We start from the raw sequence: 24,460 nt of genomic DNA, 5'->3' as shown, positions 1-24,460 counted from the left end.
TCTATTTGTATGTAGGTTCAGGTGTGATTATGTAGTCTGCTATCAACTTTAATTAAGCTTTCCCTTTGCTGCTGACCTTGGGGCATAAATATAATTTGTTCTTTAGGAAGAACAGGTGGTAGGAGCTCAGTGTTTTAAAGTTTAAATAGATTTAGGTTACATTTCATCTAAATTTCCTTATGGAAATTTACTATTAATTAATAATTTTACTATTACTAATGTTGGAGTAATTGCATAGAGGTGACAAATCTGGTACAGAGCAGAACCTTACAGCTCTCTAATCCTTCTCTTCACGAGAAGAAATGTCCCTGCCTTGTGTTTTTTGGTATAATTTTATTAAAATCCACCAGAGTCCCAGTGAGTTCCCCCTTTTCCTGCACATCTCTGGCTCTCCAGGCAGACCAGAGGTGACAGTGGGACCTGCCCAGAGCTGGGAGGGCTCCATCAAACCTGCCCCCACCTGGGAATGAGGTGAGGTCTTTAATGTTGCCAGGCTATTTATCCTCTCCAATCAACCAGGAGTGCTTTGCTTGGGAGAGCTGGGAGCTGCTGGCCAAACAGGCACTGCAGGCAGGGTGGCTGTTTGATTTCCAGCCTCTGGACAGACCCTTCTCCATCAGAGCTGAGCTATCTGTGCTTCAGGCTCCAGGAATTTTGGGAATGGTTTGCACTGAGACTTGGCCACAGGGGAGCCCCAGGTCCCACTTTTCTGGTTTTACAGAAGCAGGGTGGTGGGTGCCAGAGGAAGGGACAGCAGGGGTGCAGGAGCTCAGCCTGGGGTGTGAGAGGGAGCAGGAGATGCTGGAGATGCCAGCAGAGATGAAGAGAAGATGTTCCCTGGGATCCAGAGGCAGCTGCACTGAGTTTCTTCAACCCTCTGAAAATTGAGGGCAGGATGGGGAGAATGGATGAGACCTGGAAGGGTGTGGGAGGAGAGATGATTGTCAAGCTGTTTGTGTGTTTTCTTCAGGGAAAATCTGCAGGATCAGCCACAGGCGATGGAAAAATGATGGCAATAAATGTTTCAATATGTGCTCGTTATTTCTGAGCCCCTGCTGCAAGGCTCACTTCCCTCCCCACGCCACCCAAAGCATCCATTGCACTACAAATAGCCCTGAAACTTCTGCTTTCTCTGGCAAAGTGTTGAATCAGGTGATTTTGCTATCCCACCGAGACTGAAACCTCTGAAGAAAGCATACAGGAAAACTTTAGGTGCAAAGAAAAGGTGCAAAGATGTGGCTTGACTGAGCTTGGGCAATATTCCAAAATCATATTACTGCTGTGATAACAAGATGCCTTAATGACAGCATTTCTTCAGGTTTTCCACCTTTTCTTGCCATTGTGTTGAGGATTTCTCTCACCATTATGTGCTATTTTTTTATGAAACACCTATCTTTCTCACTTCCAATTAAATAAGAGTCCAAAGGTTTGAGCTCTGGAGGGGGTGGGTTGTGCTTTCTGGCAAGCTCAGAGGATGAAATATTGATGGTTCCAGTGTAAAAACAGGGACTTTGCCAATTTCTCTCAGAGCAAGTTTTTTAGTTTAGGTTCTGTGAGAAACTGGTGTTGGCATTACTGTCCCATGGGTAAGGGCAGGGATCGTTTTCTCTCATGCTCAGTCACTGAGATTTCAAAATCTTTTCATGTGCACATATACCCCATTAATAAAAAAAGAATTCAAAGAATCACTGCCTAGAAATTCTGAGTGTGTTTCCAGCAGCACCACCAGAACAAATACCTGCAAACACTTTGCAGGGAGACAGGCCTGCATTTTATGCTCAAATGGCTGCTCCAACAGGAGGGAAATCTGTCCCCTCTCACTGTGGCTGTGTTTGGTCAGCTATTGTAAATGCAGGTGAACCCAGTGGGCAGAAATGCTGATGTCTGACTCCAGTTCAGAAGGCTGAATGATTGCTTTATTATAACTATACTATAATACATTAATATACTATTTCAAGGAGATACTAAAACTACTGCTTTTCTAACTACTATATCTTAACTAACAACTGTTGACTCTGTTCTCCAGAGTCCAGCCCCAGGTGGGTTGGATTGGTCATGAGGCTCAAACAATCCTCACCAGAATCCAACCAAGCAACACCCCAGGTAAAAAATTCTCCAAACACATTCCACATGGGCAAAACAAGGAGCAGAAATAAAAATTGTTTTCTCTTTCTTCCCTCTGTGCTCCTCTATGAAAAAATCCTGAGAGAGAAAAGAAAGTGCCACAGTCAGCTCTGTCTCAGGTGCTCCCTGTCACTTGTCCCCTTGCCCACCATCTGGCCTGAAAAGCAGGTGCCTGTGAAGGGGAAAATCCTTAATCTGGGAGGGCAGAGCAAGGAGGGGGGTGCTGCAGGGTGTGGAGCCCCTGTGCCAAACTCTCCCATGCCAAATTCCTTCTGGGAAATTTGCAGGACCCTTGCCAACTCTGAAAATAGTTATAGAGCCATTTTTGTCCATTCTAGCACCTTCTGTCCTGAAATCCTGAAGCCAGTGAGCACAACACTCACTGTGGAAGAAGGAGGAACAGTTGGGAAAGTCTAACCCCCCTCCCCAGGGAGGTGCTCTGCATGACCCCCCAGCAGTGTGAGCAGGGTGTGCTGGGCTCCTGCACTTCCTACAAAGGCATTTTCATTCTGGGCAGGGAGGGGAGCTTTCCCCTGGGAGGCTCAGGCAAGCTCAGAGAAAATTAATGGTGAAAAGCACTCTCTTTTCCCTGCTGGAATGCTTCATAGTCAACCAAGAGAGCCCATTAAGCAACTGCTGTGACCTAAAATAACCTGACTAGCACTAAAACTATGAGCAGGCTGTATGGTGTTGGTTTTTTTTTTTTTTTTCTTCTTTTTGCCTTTGCTTCCTTTAAAAATAAAGCTTCCTTCCCTGGGAGAGTTTTTCAGCCTGCTCAGGAAAATGCGCTGGCAGAGTTTGCCTGTCCAGCTGCCCCTTTTCCCCCAATTCTTGGCTGTTCATATCTTCAGAATAAAAAAAGACACCCCCCAAAATAAAAACCCAAGTAAAAACCCAGCCTGGCTGTGCTGCCAAAGTGAGTTGGGTGTCAAAATCTTGTGATTTTACCACTAATCACTGAATTAATGGATTCAAGAAGAGACCTACTGCCCACCTGGAAGCCAGGGATGGGTGTCATCCCTCCAGCCACCTGGAAAAATGGGAAATCTGGTTGCACAAAGCTCCTCTGGACTCTCTTTTCTCTCTTTTGCCCCAAATGGCAGCTCAGGGTGGTTTTATTTGTTTTTCAACTGTGTTATTTGGTGGAATAATACCTCACCTTGTTCATAACTCCTAACTGTTCTTAGCTATGGAGCTCACCTGGCTAAAAGTAAATAACCAAAAGATAAACATTCAAACAGTCAAAATTTCTTTGGTTCTGGATAGGAAAAGTAAGTTTCAACCTGAAAACAAGGAGAGGGATAAACTCTACTGAGTTAAACTGCAATTCTGTTAATCAGACAATTTAAACGAAACAGTAATGGAATAAAGGATAAAAGGGTTCTTAGAAAAGGCAGGAGTGAGGGAGTTGTTAACTCACTTGAGGCAAAAAGGGAGACTTAATTGCTATGTGTGACTCATTAAAGGGTTAGCTGGGGTTGGGTATGAGGAAAAGTGTAACGTGGAAAAGAATGAGTCTCTCTCAGGAGGGATGATTTCTAGGAGACAGAAGACAGGGAAGAATTTTAGCTCTTAAATTCATCTTCTGAAGTAAAGTCTCCAATCACCCTGGGGACTAAGATGGAGTCACAGTTTTGTGCAAGATGTGCTCACACTGATACCTTGATGTTCTGATACCTTCAGGGCTTTCTTCAGAGAGCTCCTGCTGATGCCAGCTGCTGTTTTTACTGCCATGAATATTTTCCAGAAGGGCATTTGGTGCAATGGGGGAAGTGACAAGCCCAGGGGTGCCCAGGGGGACAAGAGGCCGCTGGCAGCTGGGCTGGATGAGGAATTGTGTGTCCAGCAGGAGCAGGGCAGGGATTGTCCCTCTGGGCTGGCTCTGAGAGGCCCCTCGAGGGCTGTGCCCAGTTCTGGTCCTGCAGGAGAGACCTGGAGGGGCTGGAGCGTGTCCAGGGCAGGGAACGGAGCTGGGAAGGGGCTGGAGAATTCCTGAGGGAGCTGGGAAGGGGCTGAGCCTGGAGAAAAGGAGGCTCAGGGGGGACCTTGTGGCTCTGCACAGCTCCTGCCAGGAGGGGACAGCCGGGGGGTCGGGCTCTGCTCCAAGGGAACAGGGACAGGACAAGGGGAAATGGCCTCAGGCTGGGCCAGCAGAGGCTCAGCTGGGACAGCAGCAGGAATTTCCCCATGGAAAGGGTGCTGAGGCCTTGGCAGGGGCTGCCCAGGGGGGTTTGGAGTGCCCATCCCTGCCAGGGAAGGCCTGGAGGTGGCACTGAGTGCTCTGGGCTGGGGACAAGGTGGGCATGGGGCCCAGCTGGGACTCCCTGGGCTGGGAGAGCTTTTCCAGCCCCAGGGATTCTGGGGTTCTGTGAGACCTTGTTAGAAAACACACAGATTCTTCAATAACGGGAACAGCGTGGGGGCATGATAATATATTGTAATTACGACATAATGTATACTAATGTTTTTATTTCATGGATTGAAATAGAAATATACAATATGTAATAAAAAAAATTATTTGCTAATTTTACTTATTCCTTCAATTTTCTCTTCATTTTTCTATTCTTATTCTTCTTATGGCTCTTCTTCTTCTTCCTACTCTTACTATTCTTCTTCTTTGCTACTTCTATGTATTTTTATATTCTTATTCCTATTCCTATTCTTATTTTTCTTCTTCTACTACATATTTTAAAATTCTTATTCCTATTCTTCTTCTTCTACATATTTTGAAATTCCTATTCCTATTCCTAGTACTCTTCTTCTAAGTATTACTAAATTCTTATTATTATACTTCTTCTATCTATTCTTAAATAAATGTTCTCTGTCTTGTCTTTTTACTCTTCATCTTTGTCTTCTTCCTCTTTTTTCTCTTCTTCATCTTCTTCATCCTATTTGTCTTCATCTTCTTCTCTGTCTTCATCTTCTTCATCTGCCATGTCATCTTTGTCCTCTTTATTTTTTTCTGTGTCTGTTTCACTCTGCAGTCCGTGGCCTGAGGCAGGAACAGCAGAACAGCCCCCGCAGCGCCCGCAGCGCCCGCCTGAAGCGGGAGGGACGTTTCCCGGGGGCAGCCGGCTGCCCGCGGAGGGCCTGGGCTCCCAGCCGGGCAGGCCAGGGGCTGGGGGGGCTGTGCGGGGCAGGCGCCGGCCCTTGGCTGCACGGCTCCTGTGCCGGGCACTCAGCCCCGGCCTCCCGAGGGACGGGCACTGGGAGCCCCTCTGCCACTAAAACTTCCCGTTTTTCGTCTTTGCTGTCTTCTGGGGGCAGCTCCAGGAGGCTCACCTCATCCCACTCTTCCTTGTCTGCACAGCTGCTTTCTTCTCCTCCTAACAGCCCCTGCTCAATGCATTCTCTCCCGTCTGAGAGGTCTGAGCACCTGGTGACATCCATGAAGGACTTCTCATCAGAGAAGTGGGACGGCTCCTGCTCAGGGCACTCTTGCCCCTGGGACACTTCTTGGGAGTTGTTCATTTCTCTGTGGGACACCTCTGCCTGTTCCTCATTTTCCCACTGGGAGAGCTCTGAATCGATGTCATCTTCCCAGTCTTTGTCCTCCCCAGTCAAGGTCCCATCCTCGCTCTCCTGCACTGCCCGCACAGATGCTGATGCTGCCCCCTCCTCCTGCTGCTCCCTGGGGGCTTGGGAACTCAGCTGGGCAGGCAAGGGGCTGGGGGTGCTGTGTGGGGAAAGCACTGAGCTCTCTTCATTTTTGGCTGTGTCTACAGATTCGTTCACAGTCAACACCTGTCGAAGGGCAATCACCTGCTGCTTCAGTTCCTGGACATCCTGCAGCACCTCACTCAGGATCGCCCAGTAGATGTTCTGCTCCGTGGTGCTCTGTGGGGCAGAAGAGGGGCTAAGCAGGGCAGGTGCTGCCTCTGCTGCCACCGCTGTGCCCTTGGGGCTGGGAGGGCTGGGTCCCAGCTGGCGACAAGTCTGGGAAAACTTCTGGACATTGTCGCGGGAAAGCTTGCGGTCCATTTCAGCAAAGAGCCTCTCCTCCTCCTCAGTCTCTGTCAGTGGTAGGACTGACCTGCCCACTGTGGGCTTCCAGCCAGCTGGGCAGGGGTCGGATGGACTGGGAGCTGGAGTTGGCTTTGTCCTCGTCTCTGTTGTCTGTCGCTGTTGGCGTCTGGCGCAGACAGAACCAGGGAGCTGCGTCCTCCTCAGAGAGCGGCTCTCCTGGGACTGGGCACCCCAGGGCTCCGCGCCCCTTGGAGACCCTCAGCCCGGGTGGAACTCCCTGATGTCACAAGGGTCTCTGGCCACCATCATGTCCCACATCACAAAGGGCCACCCCGGAACCCCAACAGCAGCGGAGCAGACAGGAGCTGGCTGGGAGCATCCCCGGAGCGGTGTCCTGGCGGGCCCGGCTGTGCCCCGAGCCCTGCGAGGCTTTGGCCCCGCTGGCCCACGGCAGCCCCAGCCCCGCAGTGCCGAGCCCCGGCTTTGCAGGCTGCGCTGCCCAGGGCACGAGGAATTGGCCGCACGGCCGTGCCGGGGGCTCGTGGGCAGCGGCTCCAGGAGCCGCGGCAGCCCGGGGAGCAGGGGTGTCCCTCAGGGCTGTGCCCGGGCACCGGGGCTCGGCCCTGCCCGCAGCAGCGGCACCCGGGGGCACCGAGCGCGGCCTCGGCGCCCGGGCAGGGCACGGGCAGCTGAGCGGGGCAGGGGCAGCCCCAAGGCCGGGGCCGTGCCCGGGCACCGGGCCGAGCTGGAGAAGCGGCACCGCCAGAGCCTCCTGCGCTGCCGCAGGGCCGGGCCCGGCTGCTGCCCCCGGCCCGGGGCAGTGCCCGAGGCAGCGGCTCCTGCGGCTCTCCCCTCGCCTCTGCGGCGCCACGGGCACAGCGGCCGGGCCGGGGCTCGCTCCCCGCTGCCGGCCGGGCGCTGCCGAGGGCTCCCCGCCCGCCGGGGCCGGGGCCGGGCGCTGAGGGAGCGGCGCCGCCATCGCTGCCGCCCTCAGGGGCTCTGAGGGGAGCGCGGCTCCCGCCAGCCCCGCTCCGCCCGCACGGGCAGCGCAGACCTGGAGCACAAAGACACACGGCGCTGCCATTGTGTCCGAGCCCTTCAAATGCACCCGCACAGCGGCCCCAGGGGCTGCGCTCGGCCGCGGCAGCAGCGCTCCAGGGCCGAGCTGTGCGAGATGTGACACTAAACCCACAGGCTTTAGTCTGTTTGGGAGCAATAAATGAATGCTTCAGTCTCATTGGGATAGAAAACCACTTTTGATTGCACTGTTCTGTCGTACACTGGTTTGAAAAGACATCCTAAATACTAAACTGGTATAATTAGAGGTCCCTGTGTGTAAAAAGTCATCAAACTTCCCTCCTGCTGCTCCTGCACAGAGAATGCTGGCCTAGGGACTCTGTGCTGTTGGATTTTGGGTGAGGGAGGAGGGAGACACTTGGACACAAGAAATGGGCGAACCTCCAGTCACAAATATTCGTGTGGGATTTGTCATCCTTCAGTAATTCCTTATTAGTTCTGGAAAGCAGATAGCAGGAGGAGAGGGCCTAGGAAAGGAGCAATCCTTCTATACCCCCTGCCAGGAGGGGACAGCCGGGGGGTCGGGCTCTGCTCCAGGGAACAGGGACAAGGGGAAACGGCCTCAGGCTGGGCCAGCAGAGGCTCAGCTGGGACAGCAGCAGGAATTTCCCCATGGAAAGGGTGCTCAGGCCTTGGCAGGGGCTGTCTAGGGAGATTTGGAGTTCCCTGTAGGTGTGCAAGGAAGGCCTGGAGGTGGCACTGAGTGCTATGGGCTGGGGACAGGGTGGGGACCAGGCACAGCTGGGACTCCATGGGCTGGGACGGCTTTTCCCACATTAGTGGTTCATGATTCTAAGCATATCAAATGCCAGGATACAGGCATACAGGATCCAAGAATTTTGATGTTTCTCTTCCAGAGTTTAAAATGGTGCTGGCAGAGACACATCAGCTCTTTTCCTGTCACCTGGGTCCTGCAGCTCAGCGCATCTGGCAGGGGTTCGGCTGCTCCCAGCTGCCTTGATCCAAAAAGATTTCTCTGCCTGGACTGGACTGGAGTAGAACAGGCAGTCCCTCCCAGCCCCTGCCCCATGTTTATCTATCTGCTGGGAAGATGAAAAGCCAATGAAAGCCCCAAGCCAACGGGCCCATGCTCATTTCTTTTAGGTTGGAAATGGGGGTGTGTGTTCCGTCACCATCTGTTAGAGGTGGGGCAGTTCTCTGCTGTTCACTGGGCAGTTTTTTCTTTATCTCTCCCACAGCCAATCCTCCCTCCAGAAGATCTCTTCTGTTCATGGGCCATTAATTATTAATTATCTTCTGTTAATGGCCAGAGAGTGTCCCTGCATGGCTGAGAAAATTCCATCATCCCATGGGGAGATACTCTGCCCAGGGGAGGAGCCGAGCATTCCTACCTGAATACAATCTGACCTGGGAACAGCACAGCAGCCTTTGCCCACTGCATTCCCAGAGGAGCAGCTTTCTTCCCACTGCATTCCCAGAGGAGCAGCTTTCTTCCCACTGCATTCCCAGAGGAGCAGCTTTCTTCCCCACTGCATTCCCAGAGGAGCAGCTTTCTTCCCCACTGCATTCCCAGAGGAGCAGCTTTCTTCCCCACTGCATTCCCAGAGGAGCAGCTTTCTTCCCACTGCATTCCCAGAGGAGCAGCTTTCTTCCCCACTGCATCCCCAGAGGAGCCCAGGCCCATCTCCCCCAGCCCTGGAGCTCCAGAGGAAAACTCCCCCCTTGTGCAGGATCCTGCTCCAGCAGAAGCACAGCTGGCACTGCAGGAGGGCTGAGCCACCCTGGGATGGGACTGCTGCCACCTCCCTGACCCACAGGCTGCCAGGGCATGTTCTGACTCAGTTAGGGTTTTTTTTCTATGTTTGTACTATTTCATTTTTATTTTTAGTTTCCCTAGTAAAGAACTGTTATTCCTATTCCCATATCTTTGCCTGAGAGCTCCTTAATTTCAAAATTATAATAATTCAGAGGGAGGGGGTTTGCATTTTCCATTTCAGGGGAGGCTCCTGCCTTCCTTAGCAGACACCCGTTCTTTTCAAGCCAGGACATTGTGTTTACAGCTGCATGCGCTGACGATCCTCCAGGATGCGGGCACAGAGCCAGGCTCCCCGCTGCTCCCGGCCTCCCGTGGGAAGCAGCAGCCCAGTTCCACTCTGATTTCAACCAGCAGGAGACTTGCAGTGGATTTATTTGAATATGGGCCCCCCAAAGGCATCCTCAGTTCATAAGGAGGATGGATATTAGCAGGCACATTGAATACAGATGAGGAGGAAATCTCATTAAGTCAAGGACGTTTGACACTTTTCCAGATCATCAGCCAAATGTAGATGTAGGGATATGTTGGAATATTTCCACTATCAGCAGGCACCAGGAGTTTAAAATGTGGCTATTTCCTGCCTCCATTGCTGGTTCATTCTTGCCTGTCACTGAAGTTTTGATGGGCAGCCACAGGACCCATCACCCTTGTGCCTGAAGGAAGCCAAGAGCCACAGGAACAAATGTATCAAACCTCGGTTTTGTCCAAAAAGCTTTTCACCTTTTTACAGAGGACAAGGAGGAAGCTTTGAATATAGAATATGAAAGTGTTTGGAGACTCAAAAGTCCTGAATGCTACTGAGTAAATCAATTTTTATTTCTACATGCCGTGCTAATGCCCCATCCACCTCAAGCTGAGCACAGCAGAGAGACTTTTGAGGGAATAAAATAGGACTGAAATGCCCCAAAATCTTCTATAAAAGTTTCATTTTCTGTGCTTTTTCAATGGGAAATAGTAAAAGAAATATCTTTCTGCATGTTTTAATTAGGTTCTTATTAACACCATTTTTCTCTATGAAAAAAAAAAAAAAGAAATAACACATCAAACCAAATGAATAGCTTAATCATTTTTTCATGGAATTGTTAAGCTTGGAAAAGACCTCCAAGATCTGATCCCAACCTTTGACCAAACACCCCCATATCAACTAAAACATAGTGCTAACAGAGAGTAACTTCATTCTGTCTGGAAATATTTAATTCTTAGCATTTCATTTTTAATTTCTGGTTTGAAGGCAAAAGGTTGGCTGTTTTTTTTTTATTGGGGGGGGGCTTGGGAGGGGGGTTGGTTTAATTTGTTTATTTTTTGGTGCACTTTAAAAATAATTGTAATGGTTTATGACCATATTGGTCAGATATGCAGACTGATGGGGAATGATCCCCGAGCTGAGTCGTCTCAGCAATCTGCAGGTCTAGAAGAAGTACATACCTTGAGGATTTCTTCATTTGGTCTCTTCTGTTCAACTCTGCAGACCAAAGCTATGGGTGCAACCGCAACCTGATTCATTTCAAGACACTTAAAGTACGTGGCTCACTTAGTGCCCTTTCAACAGCACAATCCCATTAAAAACAGCGACAAAACAACCACGCATTGCTGCACTTTTTGTGTTCTAGAACAATCTGAGTTGAGCATGGTGCAGAAACATTTGCGTTAGCAATGCCCACATCCAGGGAAATCATGGGGAGCTCCCATCCTGCCCGAGCACTCCGAGCTCTGCTGCTGCCAGAGCACAACTGGTACCTCCAGTTGGTGCTGAACAACGTGCTGGCACCAATTTGGGATTCTCTGCTCTGTGTTGCCTTGGCCAGGACACACACAAGTGGCCAGGGCACACACAAGGAACCACTTAGCGAGGTGGCTGCAGGGCTGTTGTGTTAAAAACACCAACTGTGGTGCTCAATCATTTATGCTCTGCATAAAACAAGCAATATCACTTCTCATGGAATCAGAGGATGCAACAAAGTAATACGAGCTGACAGCTCCCACGTAACAAGCTTTTTTTTCCTCTAGAGAAAGACCTGGAATAACTTTTTTCCTCCCATTTTTCCTATTATGGGAAAAGTTGTCGGTTTTTTTCCACCCCAGTCCTTACGTAAGCAAAGAATTTCCATAAGAGCTGCTCCCAAATGGACTAAAGATCCATTTCTAAGGAGGAAGTAAAGTAACGTCAATGCATTTCTTCTGATCCAAAAAATATTGAAGCTGAACCAAAGCCTCCTGGTGTGAGATGGACCAAATGCTCAGAGTCCTGTGTGGGTTTGGTTCAGAGCACTCAGGGCTTTTACCCTTCTGCCTCTTTGCCCCATGGTATCAAAAAAAGATTAGTGAACCCCAATTTTTGTCCAAAAATGTGACCCCTGAGTTCCTTTTTCCCAAGGCACAAGAACACATTACTCAGAGGATGGCACTGACATGATTATCACACTTTAGGAAAACCACAGCAAAAGGTGATGGAAGCAGACATCACAAATAAAGGCAGAAGACCCTTTTATTTCGCATAGACAAAATGCAAAGAGTGTCTCATTAAATTAATATTAAAAAAAAAACCCAAATCAATCTCCTCACTCCACTGACATCACTCATCCTAATAAACAACAAAAAAAAGAACAATCAAGGACCCTTTTTCTAATTAAAAAAAAAAAAAAGTGCAAACATGACAAAAGACTTTTTGCTTTTCCAAATCAATGTTCCTGTTGAATTCACAAAGAGGGTGATTTTCTTTTTTTTTTTTTGTGATTTTTTTTTCACTTTTAAATCTTGTCTGATGGAACTTCCAGTTAAAATGTTTTTGTTAAGTCTCCATGCACTTCGTAGAAAATCAGTAAAAACACAAACGCTTGTGAAGATCAGAAAACTGGACTCTTTTACCCAAAAATTCAGATGTCCAGTCAGATGAAGCTCACACTCAGACAGAAAAAAAGCAAGAGAGTCTTTGCACTGTCTGTCGTTCATATTATTTTTTTTTTTTTGTCAAATATTTTGGCAATCTTCTTCTTTAATTATAAATATTGGAATTCAATAAAAAAAAGGTAGCTTTCATTGGACTTTTTTGTTTGTTTGTTTTGTTTTTCAGTGTAAATATTTACAGCCACTGTCCAGCCATGCTCTTTTCGTTATACCAGGGTGTAAGATTTTGCGTAGGGATTGTTTCCTTTCAAGTGGCCCCGTGAGTCCAGCAGGGATTCTTGGGAGCTGCTCATTTTTGCTTGAGCCTGTCCTAGCTCAGCTCCTTCTCGCTGAGGTAACGTTGCCACAGCACCAGGTTGCCATGACTGGGCGTCTCTCGTGGAGGATGTCTCCATGGGGATCGGCTCCAGCACGGTGGGACGCTTCAAGGTTCGGCTTTTCTGTGGCTCCAAGCAGGCTTGCCCCAAACCCAGGTCTCTGCTCGTGCCCTGCACGCCACGGTTCAATAAAAAGTCCATCCTAAGGTAGGGTGGCAAATGCATGAGATCACCTGGGGAGGCAAAAGGGAGAAGTGAGTCTTTATTTCGGGTCACGCGTTGCGTGGTGCTCACCTGGCAGGAACGACTCGAGCTGGTTTGGCTGCCAAAGGGGAGGAGGATCTGTGATCAGAATTTATGATTGATAGATTATTTGTCAGCTATTTACTGTGCTATGATCTTACAGAATTGTGCAACAAATTCCTTTTGGGCAGATCCATAAGAATTCACTCTAAATATTTGTTTTCACAATGGAGTGAGAAGTGCAGTGTTCTTTACATGCACTCACAGCATGGAGATAAAATGAGCTTTTTCTCAAAATCTCAAAAAAGGTCTTGGTTTTCCTTTGTCAAAACTTGGAAAATGTGGAAGCTCAGTAAATTTCCAATTTTTATTTTCCATTTTAAATGGAAACCTTTACCATTCCAATTAACAAGCCCCAATCTTGAGTAGAATGACTAAACTATTTTAAATGGATGCAAGAGTATTAAGGCTGTAGTCTTCAAGAGATTTCTAAATAAAACAGAAACATTCTTGTCCTCATATAACAAAAATTAACTGTAAACCACTATAACTGTTCTTAATTCACTAATAATTTTTTACCACTGTGACCACCAAGATGCTGCTGGTTTTGTGGTAACAAAATGCACTGGGACTGGCACCTGAGCTATTGCATCAACTTTCTGCTTTGTACTGTCAAGAAAACCTCTTATTCATTATTTCCCCTGACTCCTGGGCCTGTTAGGGATTCATGATGTTCCTTCAAGGAAATGAGAGGCAATCAGGCACATAATGACATTCCCTTCTAAAAATATTTGATGGTGTAACTTCACCTATGTATGAAAAAAAAAGCACAGTAACAGGAGCATTCAGAACAGTATTTTCCTTTCTTTACAGATCTCTGCAGGTATGGAGCTGTTTTTTTTTTTTTTTTTATGGTTGATATCAAACCCAGAATCTCATCTACAGATGGGATGCATCCTGAATGTTTAAAGTAGGAGACTCTTGGCACCACACCACCTGTGTGGCTCTCCATGAGCTATTTACAGCAGGAGAAATTAAGGCTGACCTGTGCCAGTGGCATAAACAACAGACCAAGAAAGCAGTTCTTCATAATAAAACAATGTATAACAATTTTGTTCTTTCTAGCCCAGCTAAAAGCTGTCCAATGACCTAAAATAAACCAGGTCCTCTGCTTTCCCACGTAAGTCAAGGCACTGCAAGTCTTAGCTAAAAGACCAACAGCATCTGTCTATCTGTAATTCCAGGTCACAGACAGAGAATTGCTGAGGAGTTGCATTTGGCCAGAAACTGTGTTTGTTCCTATAGAAATCCCTCAGGCACAGTCTAACACCATATGTTTTTTTCTGGATGCATCTCCAGCACAAGCTCACAGCACGTGGTGTTTTACCCCCGTGGAGTAAGATGGGAGTATCTCAAGATGAGCCTGACACACACCATGGAGTTGGAGGGAGAGGGGGAGGTTTGTCATGATAATCACACTGATTGCCTCTTGAGAAAGGAGTGGTGTTAACTTTAATTGGTTTTACTCCTTGGTTTGCCTGATTCTCCTACAGTACCTTTCATGCCAAGCACAATTCAAGCATGTCAGACCTGTTTCAGCTGAGACAGCAGCACTGATGCTGCTGCTGCTGGGGTGAAGGACAGCAGGACATGGACATGGGAGCAGGGAAGCTCCAACTCACTGCACTTCTCCCCAGGCTTTGAGCCAAGCTGCCCATGGGCACATCCGTGCTGCCCAACACCTGCCCTGTCCCCTTGGCACCCAGACCCCCTAGTCACATCAGTTCTTCTGTAGTCCAGGTCCTTCCAAAATGCACTTGTGGGGCTGGTTTGCTCCAAAGAGCATTCCCCACGAGGGGAGGAGACAGCCAGGATGGGAAGTTCTCATGTCACTTGCTCCCTGTGGCTGTGCCTTGTGCTGCACTGTGATATCCTGGGGAATGATGTTCTGTTCCTGCCCCACTCCTCCCCACTGGGAGAGAGGTAGGAGTGTAGGAGTGAGAGTGATGCTCCCCACATCTGTCTCTGCCCTCTGTCTAATGGAGGAGCTGGGTTTGGCTGCCTCAGGTGTGGGGGTTTCACTGTCAGGGCCAGCAAAATGCACCTCAAAGACGGCAACAGCAGGTGTGAGAGCTTTGGGACTAATTCTAATGCCAAAGTGATGACTTCAATCTTGCCAGGAATGTTTAGAGACTGCTGGGGTCAGAAAAGGGTTTTTTTCTACCACTCTCATGCTCCATTGGCATCCCTCAGCGCCAGCAGAAGAGGAAAAAAGTTGAACCCAGTCCTGGAGCAGCTCTGCTGTGGAGACAGGAGGGGAGAGCTGGGGTTGTTCAGCCCGGAGAAGACAGGGATCCAGAGAGACCTCAGAGCCCCTCCAGTGCCTAAAGGGGCTCCAAGACAAGGGAGGACAAGGGCATGGGGTGATAGGATAAGGAATAATGGCTTTAAACTACAAGAGAGTAGGGTTAGATGGGGTATTGGGAATTGGGAATTGTTCCCTGGCAGGGTGGGCAGGGGCTGGGATGGAATTCCCAGAGCAGCTGTGGCTGCCCCTGGATCCCTGGCAGTGCCCAAGGCCAGGTTGGACACTGGGGCTGGAGCATCCTGGGACAGTGGAAGGTGTCCCTGCCATGGCAGGAGGTTGGAACCGGATTATTTTTGCCCTCCCTTCCAACCCAAACCACTCCATGTTTCTATTTCCCACAACAATCAGCCTTCTCCCAGCAGTGTCTGTCACCCAACACTGCCTGTGAGGGGCTGCCACTGCCTTGTTAACACCAGCCAGGACATTTTACACCCACTCCCTCATTCTACTGCATTTCTGCTTTTTTTTTTTTTGGTTGACTTTCCAGGAAGGAGCTGGTGTGGAGCAGCAGCTGGAGCGTGGCTCATTGGCAGCTCCCCGTGGGTGCCTCACGGCGCTGCTTCTGTGCCTTGGCACATTTGCTGCTTCTTGGGAGCCACGGCTATCAGTGGACTACAAAAAAGATGAGCATTGAACCTTACAGAGATGGAGGCTGGTTTTCAAGCTGCTGTCTAGACATTTCTCAAGTGTATTTAGAAGCTCCGAGCTATGTAAAAAAGACCTTTAGTCCCCCCTCCTTAAATCTACATAAGAAAGCATAGTCAATAATCTGTGTAAACAATATGCAGTCATTTTACTGCAATTTTCTAAATGTCTGGGGGCAAAGTTCCAGCAGGATTTCAGTAATGAGAAACCACAGAGTGTAACTTGTTCTCCAAAGCTGGGTACTCAAAGCACAATCTCTGACATGGCTTGTGCAGAGCCCTCATTATTTGATGTGATGTACACATTTTCCCATCATAAAAAGCATCAGTGCTCCTTCTCATCTGCAAGGAGCATCTCTCCCTGCAACTGCTTGTAAAACAGGGCACATTATTAAAATCAGTGGCAAAGAAAAATTTTGAGAATGAAACTTTTTCTTCTGTGCTATGGTTGAAGTGGTCTCACAGGATGGAAAAAAAAAAAAGTCTTTGATTTAGAAGAACTAATGGGTTTCTGACTTGAAAACACAATCTTTGAAATGTAACCACAGGGGTTCACCTTTGCCATTCCTACATCAATTCTGAAGGTATTTGTGAGCAGAGAAAAAGCTGCTTGCTTTTTCTCTGGAGCTGCTTGGAAGACTTTGGTCCTTGTCCTCTGGACACAACAGTATAGGAATTTTTTTGGTTTCTTGCTATTCAGCTGAATGATGTTTTTTTGGGCAAAACATCATGGAGTTTCAGGATGGTTCATTGCCTTTGATGCTCTAATTACCTCTTTTCAGCTATGTTTGTGCCTTATTAGTAATGAAAGCAAACCTTTCAAGTGCATGAGCACTGTAAATGAGCATGTTTAATAATTCATGCATTTTGGCTTAATTAGTACAAAAGACATTCTAAAACTACAGTTTTCTGATGCATTTTTAAAAGTGGGGTTTGGACTGGATGATCTTCAGAGGTCCCTTCCCACCCTGACCTTTCAGTGATTCTGCAATTTTTTAAGAAAGGAGAATTTGCTGTATAAGAACCTTGAGTTTGTACACAAATAATAAGTAACAAATCAAATCTGAATGCTGCAATTTAAGCCAGAGCTACCTCAGTCTTTTTTTTTTTTTTTTTTCCGTAATGGCCAACCCTCTAATGAATTATTTAGTATAGTACATTTAAAGAATGTTAGTTCAAATAAATATTTGTAAACAAACCCTAAAAATCACTGACTGTGATATTTACAATAAGCAACACATTCTACCAAAAAGGGAGTATTTTCTGAGTTAATGTGACACCGAATAAAAAGAATTTATCCTTATTTCAGTACAACTAAGCTGATATAAAACACTTTGCAATAAAAACAACAGACATTTTTAGCCATATTCCGGAGGTCAGCTTCAGGTGTGGGAAGGGCTGGGATGAACTTGACAGGGAAAAACATCACTGCTGAATTTTTCTTGGATTTTATTCAAAATAGTTGTCTGTCTGCAGAACTAAACCAAGCTCAGAAGCACTCCTTTCTCCCAAAAGATTTACCTCATTCCTCTTCCAAATGCCAGAGAGCTTGCATGGTGTTTTTCTTTTTGCTTTCATCTACTCCAGAAAAAAAGAAAAATCTAAGGATTTGTGCTATTTTCAATTCAAGGATCATCACAGACTGCACAAAAAGATGCTCTTACCAGGATTTTACATGAGAGGTCTATGCATTTTCTCATGAATCAGAACTTCCACTAAAGCAAAAGTAATTTGTCTTCACAGCACTCCAAGAGAGATACCATCAGTGAGGGTGACAGCCTGAGGGTTTTCAAGTTTTGGTTGCCATGTGGAGGAAATTCTGTGCTATTTGAGAGATTATCTCAGAAAGTTTTGAGTAGCAGGGCTGGTGACCATGACAGGGGGTTTTATTCAAAAAAAGGTAAGGATGAGACTGCTCGAATAGGGCATTCACACATTCTGCTTCAAGAGGTGAGTGGGCAGAAAAAAAGCTCTCAGATTTCTCTGGGGTGATTCTGTGGGGTCAAAAACCATGCCAGGGCTGAGTCCCTACAGCCCTGTTAGCTCAGGGAAGGTGCTGATGTAATTATGTTGATTTAGGAGCAAATTATGACCTTGTGAAGTACTGGGGGTGTACAAGTGCTGTGCAGATGGAGTCCCACTCTGTGGGGTATCTCTTGGCTTGTGCTGATTTTGGAAGGGGAAGCACTGATGGGATGTGTTTTCCTTTGAAAGGAAGCAAAGGAGACAGAGCTGCTGACGTAGTTCCAAGCTCAGGTTTATGCTGATTAAAAAATTAGAGTTGGTTTTTCCAGCTCACTAGCACAGTAAATAAATCAGTGAAGCTTTTGCTGCTACTCACAGGCTGTTTTTCAGGACAATGACTGCCTATAAGGGAAAACCTGCATTAGAAACAAGGGAAGAGTGGAGGGTTTACAAGGACAAGGTGAGAGGTTTGCTGAAAAAAAAAGAGTGTAAAGTGATGCTCAGAGGCCTTTGTCACATCCAGAACTGACACACCATAAAAAACTTAGCAGGCAAAGCTTTCTTGGACAGCAGCAGCTTGGTCTGAAGCCAGGCTGATAGCAGCAGTAACATTTCTCACAATTGCTGCTGTCAGTGTTGGAAACCTGCTGGTGCTCCCTCCCCGTCCATCTCGCGTCCGCACTGCGCTGAAACCATCCCCTCACCTGCAGGGCTCTGCAGCACCAGCCACAAGCACACTTAATGAGCAATAAAGCCAATTATTTGCTTAGCTTGGTCCTGGGTCCTGCTTGGCCAAGCAGGGGAGGGGGGGAAGAGGATCAGTCCTGCACCTCCTCGCTTGGCTGATACAGGTGCCAGGATCTGCCTTCCCAATTCCGTGGATAATTGTTATTTTCTTGCAGCAAAACGCCACGAGTAGAGAGTAAAAATTTCTGGAGAGTGGTTTGAATGCTAGGGTTCTGCTCTCTAGAGCCAGTGTTGATCAGTAATGGAAATGAAGATGGAATTTCCATGTGCAAATTTCTGACTGGCCATAAGAGTGGGAATCTCAGCTCACTTTCTGTCGACAGGAGCACGCCATTTATCAGCACATTCAGGAGCTCACAGGCTCCTGCTGAGGCCACTTTTTAAAGGCAAAAACTGAATTTAATAATCTTCTGAGGTGATCCAGAATAAATGGCAGAAGGTCTGAGAACAGCCAAGCAGCAGAAGGGGAAAGAAAGGAAGGAGGAAAAGGGCACAGCCTCCTCATTAGTGAAAAAGCTGCTGTGAGAGCAGGCATGTGCCCTTCCCTTCTCCAGAGCAGCTCCAACCTCTGCTCAGGTGCCCAGGAAAAATGATTAAAGTGCTTTGAAATCGACTGAATGCAGGACATTTCAGCTGCCAGCCTGCCCTTCCTGGCTCTCTGACCCACAGCATCACATCCTCTTGTCATTCCCTCTGTGTTTCAGCAGGCAGAAAAACACCCCACCCTTATGCTGTTTATATTTTCCACCTAAATAGGTGAAAAAAATGTTAGATAAATAGTCAGGCTTCCTATTTTTTAGCTGGAGAAATCAGAATTCCCTGTCAACCCTGAAGGGCTGTGCTTTATAACTTTCTCCACAAAAACTGCACCCTCATGGTTGGTTTGGAGTTCTGTAACACCTAGTTAAATGTTTCACACTGTAGTCTGCTAGAACTGGCATTTTCATAAAAAATACTCAAAATACCAGCTGTGATTCATAGAGCAAAATAAAAACAACAGTTGCTGTTGACTACAATCGTTGGAGTTATCTCTTAAGGAACACCAGGCTATCAGGAAATCTGTAGTTCAAGAGCCAAATTTGCTACTGCTATAAGTCACTGGCTCTATTGATTTCAGCAAGACTTTAAATTGATTTCTACTTACTGGAGATTAGGTTTAAGTGACTGAAAATGAGGATTCCAACTAATGTGGATTTTTTTCCCCTCTTTTTTAAAAGGTGATTCATTTTGTTATTTAGATTTAAGCCTTCTGATTCCAAGAAAAAGCCTTTGATCAAGATGTCTTAAAGCAAAAGCATGACTGGTGTAGCTGAACTGAGATCATCCATCTGAACTCCATTGACATAACATTCTGTGCAGCTGCCTGAGAGGATGGCAGGAGCCTTGATTATCACATTGTTACCTCTTCCTGGAAGATCTAATGGAAAAGAAATTGAAGCACGTTTTTGGTTTGCATTTCTCTATGCAGAACTTGGGTCTCTAACATAAAGTGCTGCACTTTCAAAAGACCTGCCAGATGCTTTGTCCTTCCCAGCAGTAACTTTAAGGAGAACTGATGGATTTTTAAGGGCTTCTCTGACACTGAGCTGAGTAAGGAAGGAAAAATTGCTTAACTCCAGGGGTCAGATGGATTTAGACCTTATGGATAAGCCATGTGGATGTCCAGCCTCACAGGGCTGGTGCACCTGCACAACTGATCCCTTCCTGCTTGGATTTCATGAGGTGTCTAATTTATAAAAACATGTCAAAGGGGCCTCATCATGTCAATCAATACCCACTCCAGGACTAAAGTCAGCAAATCTGTCAATAAATAATGAAATGGTGACAGAAAAGGTAAGGCCAGGAGCGCTCCCTTTCCGTCTGTGCCTTGTCATGCAAGCGGCTTCATGCATTTTTAAGGATGTTCTGAGACAGCACTCTCCTGCCCAGTGGCTGGGAAAACTTGGAAAACCATGCTGAAAACCTCAGTGAGGTGCCCCTGGTCAGCAAGGCTGGACTTTTAAAACTCGTTTGCTGGTCCTGGGTGCAGTGAACAGAAGCTGCTCAATTATGCATCACTTCAGCTGGGGGTTAAATCCATCGTGGCTCCAGGGAAACAGGTTTATTCCTGAGATATCTTGGGAGCCTGGATTCAGCACAGCAGCTGGAGAGGTGAGGAGTTTTCAGAGCTCACTGGAATCAGCAGGAGCTGCTCTGTTGACCTCTCCAGGTGTGAGAAATGGATTTGTAACAGTAAAGGACTCTCAAAACCTGACTGAAAACTCACACAGCCTTGAACATCTGTATGCAAACTCTGAGATAACTTGTGCTGATTTAGGAAGAGATGCCGTGGTTGAGAGAGAAAAACAAGTTTCAAATGATGGCCTTGCAAAAAGACCAAATATTTTGGAGAATCAAACCTGTGAAAGATGCATTGTAGGAAGACCATGTGGGGTAAAATAATAGGTGACCTATTATTTATAAGGTCCTAGTAACAGGACCTTAAAGCAGGCCTGGATCTGTTCTTGTCTGGATAGAAACCCCTGCTGCTGGCTACTGACAGCAAAAATCACACACACTGTGTCCCAGCACTGTGAAGGTGATATTATTTGGCATTTTCAAAATAATAGGTGGTGTTAGAAGTACTAGCAGCACTGTGTGGCAAAAGCTAATAGGCTGAAAAACATTTCTAAGGAATTTTAACCAGAAAATAAATTGGCTTCTGATAGAATGGTGTTGAGTTTTACATCTCTTGCGTCTCACCCTTCTACAAGACTGATAAAGGAATAAAATCTTTTAAAATGCCTCTCAGTTGCTCTGTCTCTGTAGAGCTGGGATTTTCCAACATCCAGGCTCTGAGCCATTCCTGATGAATTCAGGGATAAACCTGACCATGCCACGACAACAGGAGAGCAACAACGCTGCTCACAGAGCAGGGCAGGTCTGGCTCCAGCAGGGAAACCAATATCAGCACGGCCCTGCTCTCTGCTGAGTTAAGGGGGAATTTCTGTGACAGTCTCCCCAGTTCCATTAGTCTGAATCCCCTGAGTGGTGCTAATGAGATGCAGCATTGCATTTTTGTTTATTAATCCCCTGGGACCAGGGGTTCTCACAGCTCTCACATTTGAATTAGGGATGCTGAATATTTCATACTGAAATCCATCTGCAGAGCTGTGCTTTAAAGCATATACAGCTCTTCCATGGATGGCACAGATCATCACTACAGTTAGCTTAGGACTGTTAAAAACTAAAGTTTTTTTCTCTAGTGACATGATTTCCTGCTTTAATTTCCAAGAAGAGCACAGGCATGACCTTTCTTGCAGGTAAGATTTGGTTTCCATTCTCAGGTGTGGTAGTGCCAGCTCTCCTGTAGAGCTCAGGTTACACTCAGGTCCTCTTGGCACGGGGGAATAACAGAGCCTGACTTAATTAAATCAGGAATGCCTGTAAATATCTGCAAGGACCTTAAAGCAGGGCTGGATCTGTTCTTGTCTGGATGGAAACTCCTGCTGCTGGTTACCTTGGGCTGGCTGACAGCAAAAATCACACACACCCAACACTGTAAAGGTGAAATTATTTGGCATGTTCAAAATTAAAAATCTAGGTTTTGTAGAAGTGAGGTTCAAGTTAGGGACACAACAGAAGTGTTCTAAAATATCTGTTGGGTTAGTTGATGTAGACAATTGGTTTGACTTGGAACTTTTGCTGGTAGTTGGAACAACTGAATATTAAAATTATGAGTGTAAGGACACGAAAGTAGCTGAAAATTTACTGATAAATGTAATCCTTGCTTAAAGAATTAAAGCTCTTCAGTAACTACTGCTCAATCAAATGTGTCTAAAGCTACAGACAACATGGGTAATCTAAGAGCTGCAGCCTTTTTATATCTATCTATATATCTATATCTATATCTATATCTATATCTATATCTATATCTATATCTATATGTCTCTGTGTGTATATGTATATATATGGACCACAAAGCAAATAATCCACTTTAGAAAAACCAAAATTAAATTAAAATTTAAAAATGCTTCATTTTAATAAGAAAGATCTTGTTGCTAATCAAAAGAGCATAGGCATTCTTAGGGGGAGGGAGGAGGTTTCCTTAAGGTACAAATTTTAGTCTGGAAGAAATGGGAAAAAAACCCCAAGAGTATCCTGAACTAGCACATTTTGAGATGCTGGTTTTTTCTTTCAAAGTTAGTGTCAATTTTCAAATCAAAAAGAAGAATAAATTAGGAAGCAACAGGAAAAGGTAATTTTGCTGCTACACACTCCTCACAATGTCTTTGAGGAATTGGTACCACTTGTTTCTCTCCTCTAATTAAAAAAAAATCTCTTCCTAACACCAGTATCACTGATTCATTGGTGATGACTTAAAAAATAATTTAGATTAGTTTAATCACAGACTCACAGAAGGGTTTGAGTTGGATGTTAAAGATATTTAGTTTCAAATTCTTCCATTATCCCAGGCTGTTCCAAGCCTAGTCCAGCCTGGCTCTGAACACATCCAGGGACGAGGCAGCCACAGCTTCTCTGGAAAACCTGTTCCAGTGCCACCAGTGACTTGAATTTACGTTGCAGACATCTCCTATAGTGCCTAAAATGGAACTTCCACATCACAATTGCACATAAACCTTGTAACTGAACAGCTGTCCTATTTAAACTCAAGATTCACACCAATATCATTTTCCTTTCTGAACTCAGAATATTTCACCTTCTGATCTGAACCTGTTTAAATTCATTTTTATTGTACTGGCAGGGTTAAAAATCTTTCAGTGTGAGCCTTCCTGTCTGCAAATCCACCAGAATAAAAACGAAAGCCAACGATATCAAGTATGTAGTCACATCAAATTAAATGCAGAATTAAATGGTTTTCATCCCTGCAGAACATCCAGCTTTCCTCAGCTGAAGGAGAAAAAGCTCCTGATACTGCACAGAAATAAAACCTGAGACAAGATAAAGGCAATTTCCTCTCATCACTGATGTGCCATTTCTAGGATAAGCAGCAAATGGCACAGTCTATCTTTTGTGACATCCTCCTGCTTCCCAACAGTGCAGCAGAAAATCAAGAGGTGTTCCATACACAGAAGGATTTAATATGGAAACATTAGAGATGCTCATCTAGGGGAGTAATTTCAGAATACACCACATAAGTATATATAAAAATTATTAGTCATGCTAAGAGTATTTTCTACTGTTCAAAGTGTAGGCAAGAAGGTTTTTTTTCCCCACTCTGTGCTTGTCCTTCTGTTTTTCCACCTGCTTATTTTGATTTCTCTCCTTATGTACTTCTCTCTAAACTGGATCTTGGTCTCCCACTGTAGAGTCAGGATGGTGATTTTTTGTTCTGTATATACATTATATGCAGTGTGTGTATATATATTCATATTTTTTCATATATATTCTACTGTATTTGAAACAAGACAGTGCAAATATAAAACCAGCACAGAAAACAACCCATATCTCAGCCTTTGTGTACTTTGCTTTGTGATTTCTGAACATCAACAACAGAAAGATACATAGATTCCTCTGCATCTTCAAGAAATTCAGTTTTGGATCTGAAAACCATGGAATTAGTGGAATTATTCCCCATTTTTAGTCGGGATAATATAATAGGCATGGGGAAAGGAGGCTAAAGGTGGGTCAGGAGTCCCAGCCTTTGCTGAATCCCCCGTGGCCAAATTTGTATTGGATTCAGTGATGGCCACGGCTGGTGGAGCTCTGGCAGCAGCTTTCCAGCAGAAATCCAGTCCCTAAATAGACTCCAATCACTGTGTCAGAGGGAAAGAACTCCTTCCTTCACCCCTGAACTCACAGGGCAGTGCTGAGGAGTTCACATCTCAGGTTACGGGGCTGGCACTGGAAAAATACTGTGCCTTCCCTTGCTGCCTGGTTCTGATTCTTCTCATTATGCTGAGCAGCTTATTTTTAGCTGCAGTGACTGAATTCTGGAAAAGAAGATTTGTTTCTTGACTTGGGTGTTTAAAACAACATTTAGGCACTGCAGGTGATATCCAGACTGCATTTAAGGGACCCTTGTAAATCTTTTACTAAATTACTTTCATTCTTTAGCTCAAGGCTTGTCTACATGTTAAGGCTTTGCTGTTCCATCATCAGGATTAGTCAAAACAGCGAGAAACTTCTAAATTGGGTCAAGAATGCTAATTAAGGCATTTGAAAACTGAGAGAACCTGATCATTCAGCAAAGCTGGAGAGGTTAAATCAGTATTTTCTCCTGGTTAATATGCAGTAGGTTTAAGGGCTAGACTCGGGCTGCTGGACTGAGGTACCCAGCTGTAAAACCCAAAAAAGTGTCCAGATCTGGGTGGTGAGGGCTTGGTTG

General features: G+C 46.0%; 1 protein-coding gene across 2 annotated transcripts in view; it reads right to left on the bottom strand.

Moving 5' to 3' along the window:
* Nucleotides 1-11,411: 11,411 nt before the first annotated feature.
* Nucleotides 11,412-24,460, bottom strand: part of DSCAM (DS cell adhesion molecule) — a 462,695-nt gene continuing 449,646 nt past the window's right edge. For both annotated transcript variants that reach the window (XM_030283877.4, XM_072935734.1), the window contains exon 33: nucleotides 11,412-12,398. In XM_030283877.4, the coding sequence (XP_030139737.1) occupies nucleotides 12,055-12,398 (344 nt within the window). In that variant the 3' untranslated portion in view covers nucleotides 11,412-12,054. The remainder of the gene's footprint in view (nucleotides 12,399-24,460) is intronic.

This window comes from Taeniopygia guttata, chromosome 1 (genome assembly GCF_048771995.1).
Source record: "Taeniopygia guttata chromosome 1, bTaeGut7.mat, whole genome shotgun sequence".
Taxonomy (NCBI): domain Eukaryota; kingdom Metazoa; phylum Chordata; class Aves; order Passeriformes; family Estrildidae; genus Taeniopygia; species Taeniopygia guttata.
Note: the sequence above shows the minus strand (reverse complement) of the source record. Positions and strands in the feature narration are given on the sequence as shown.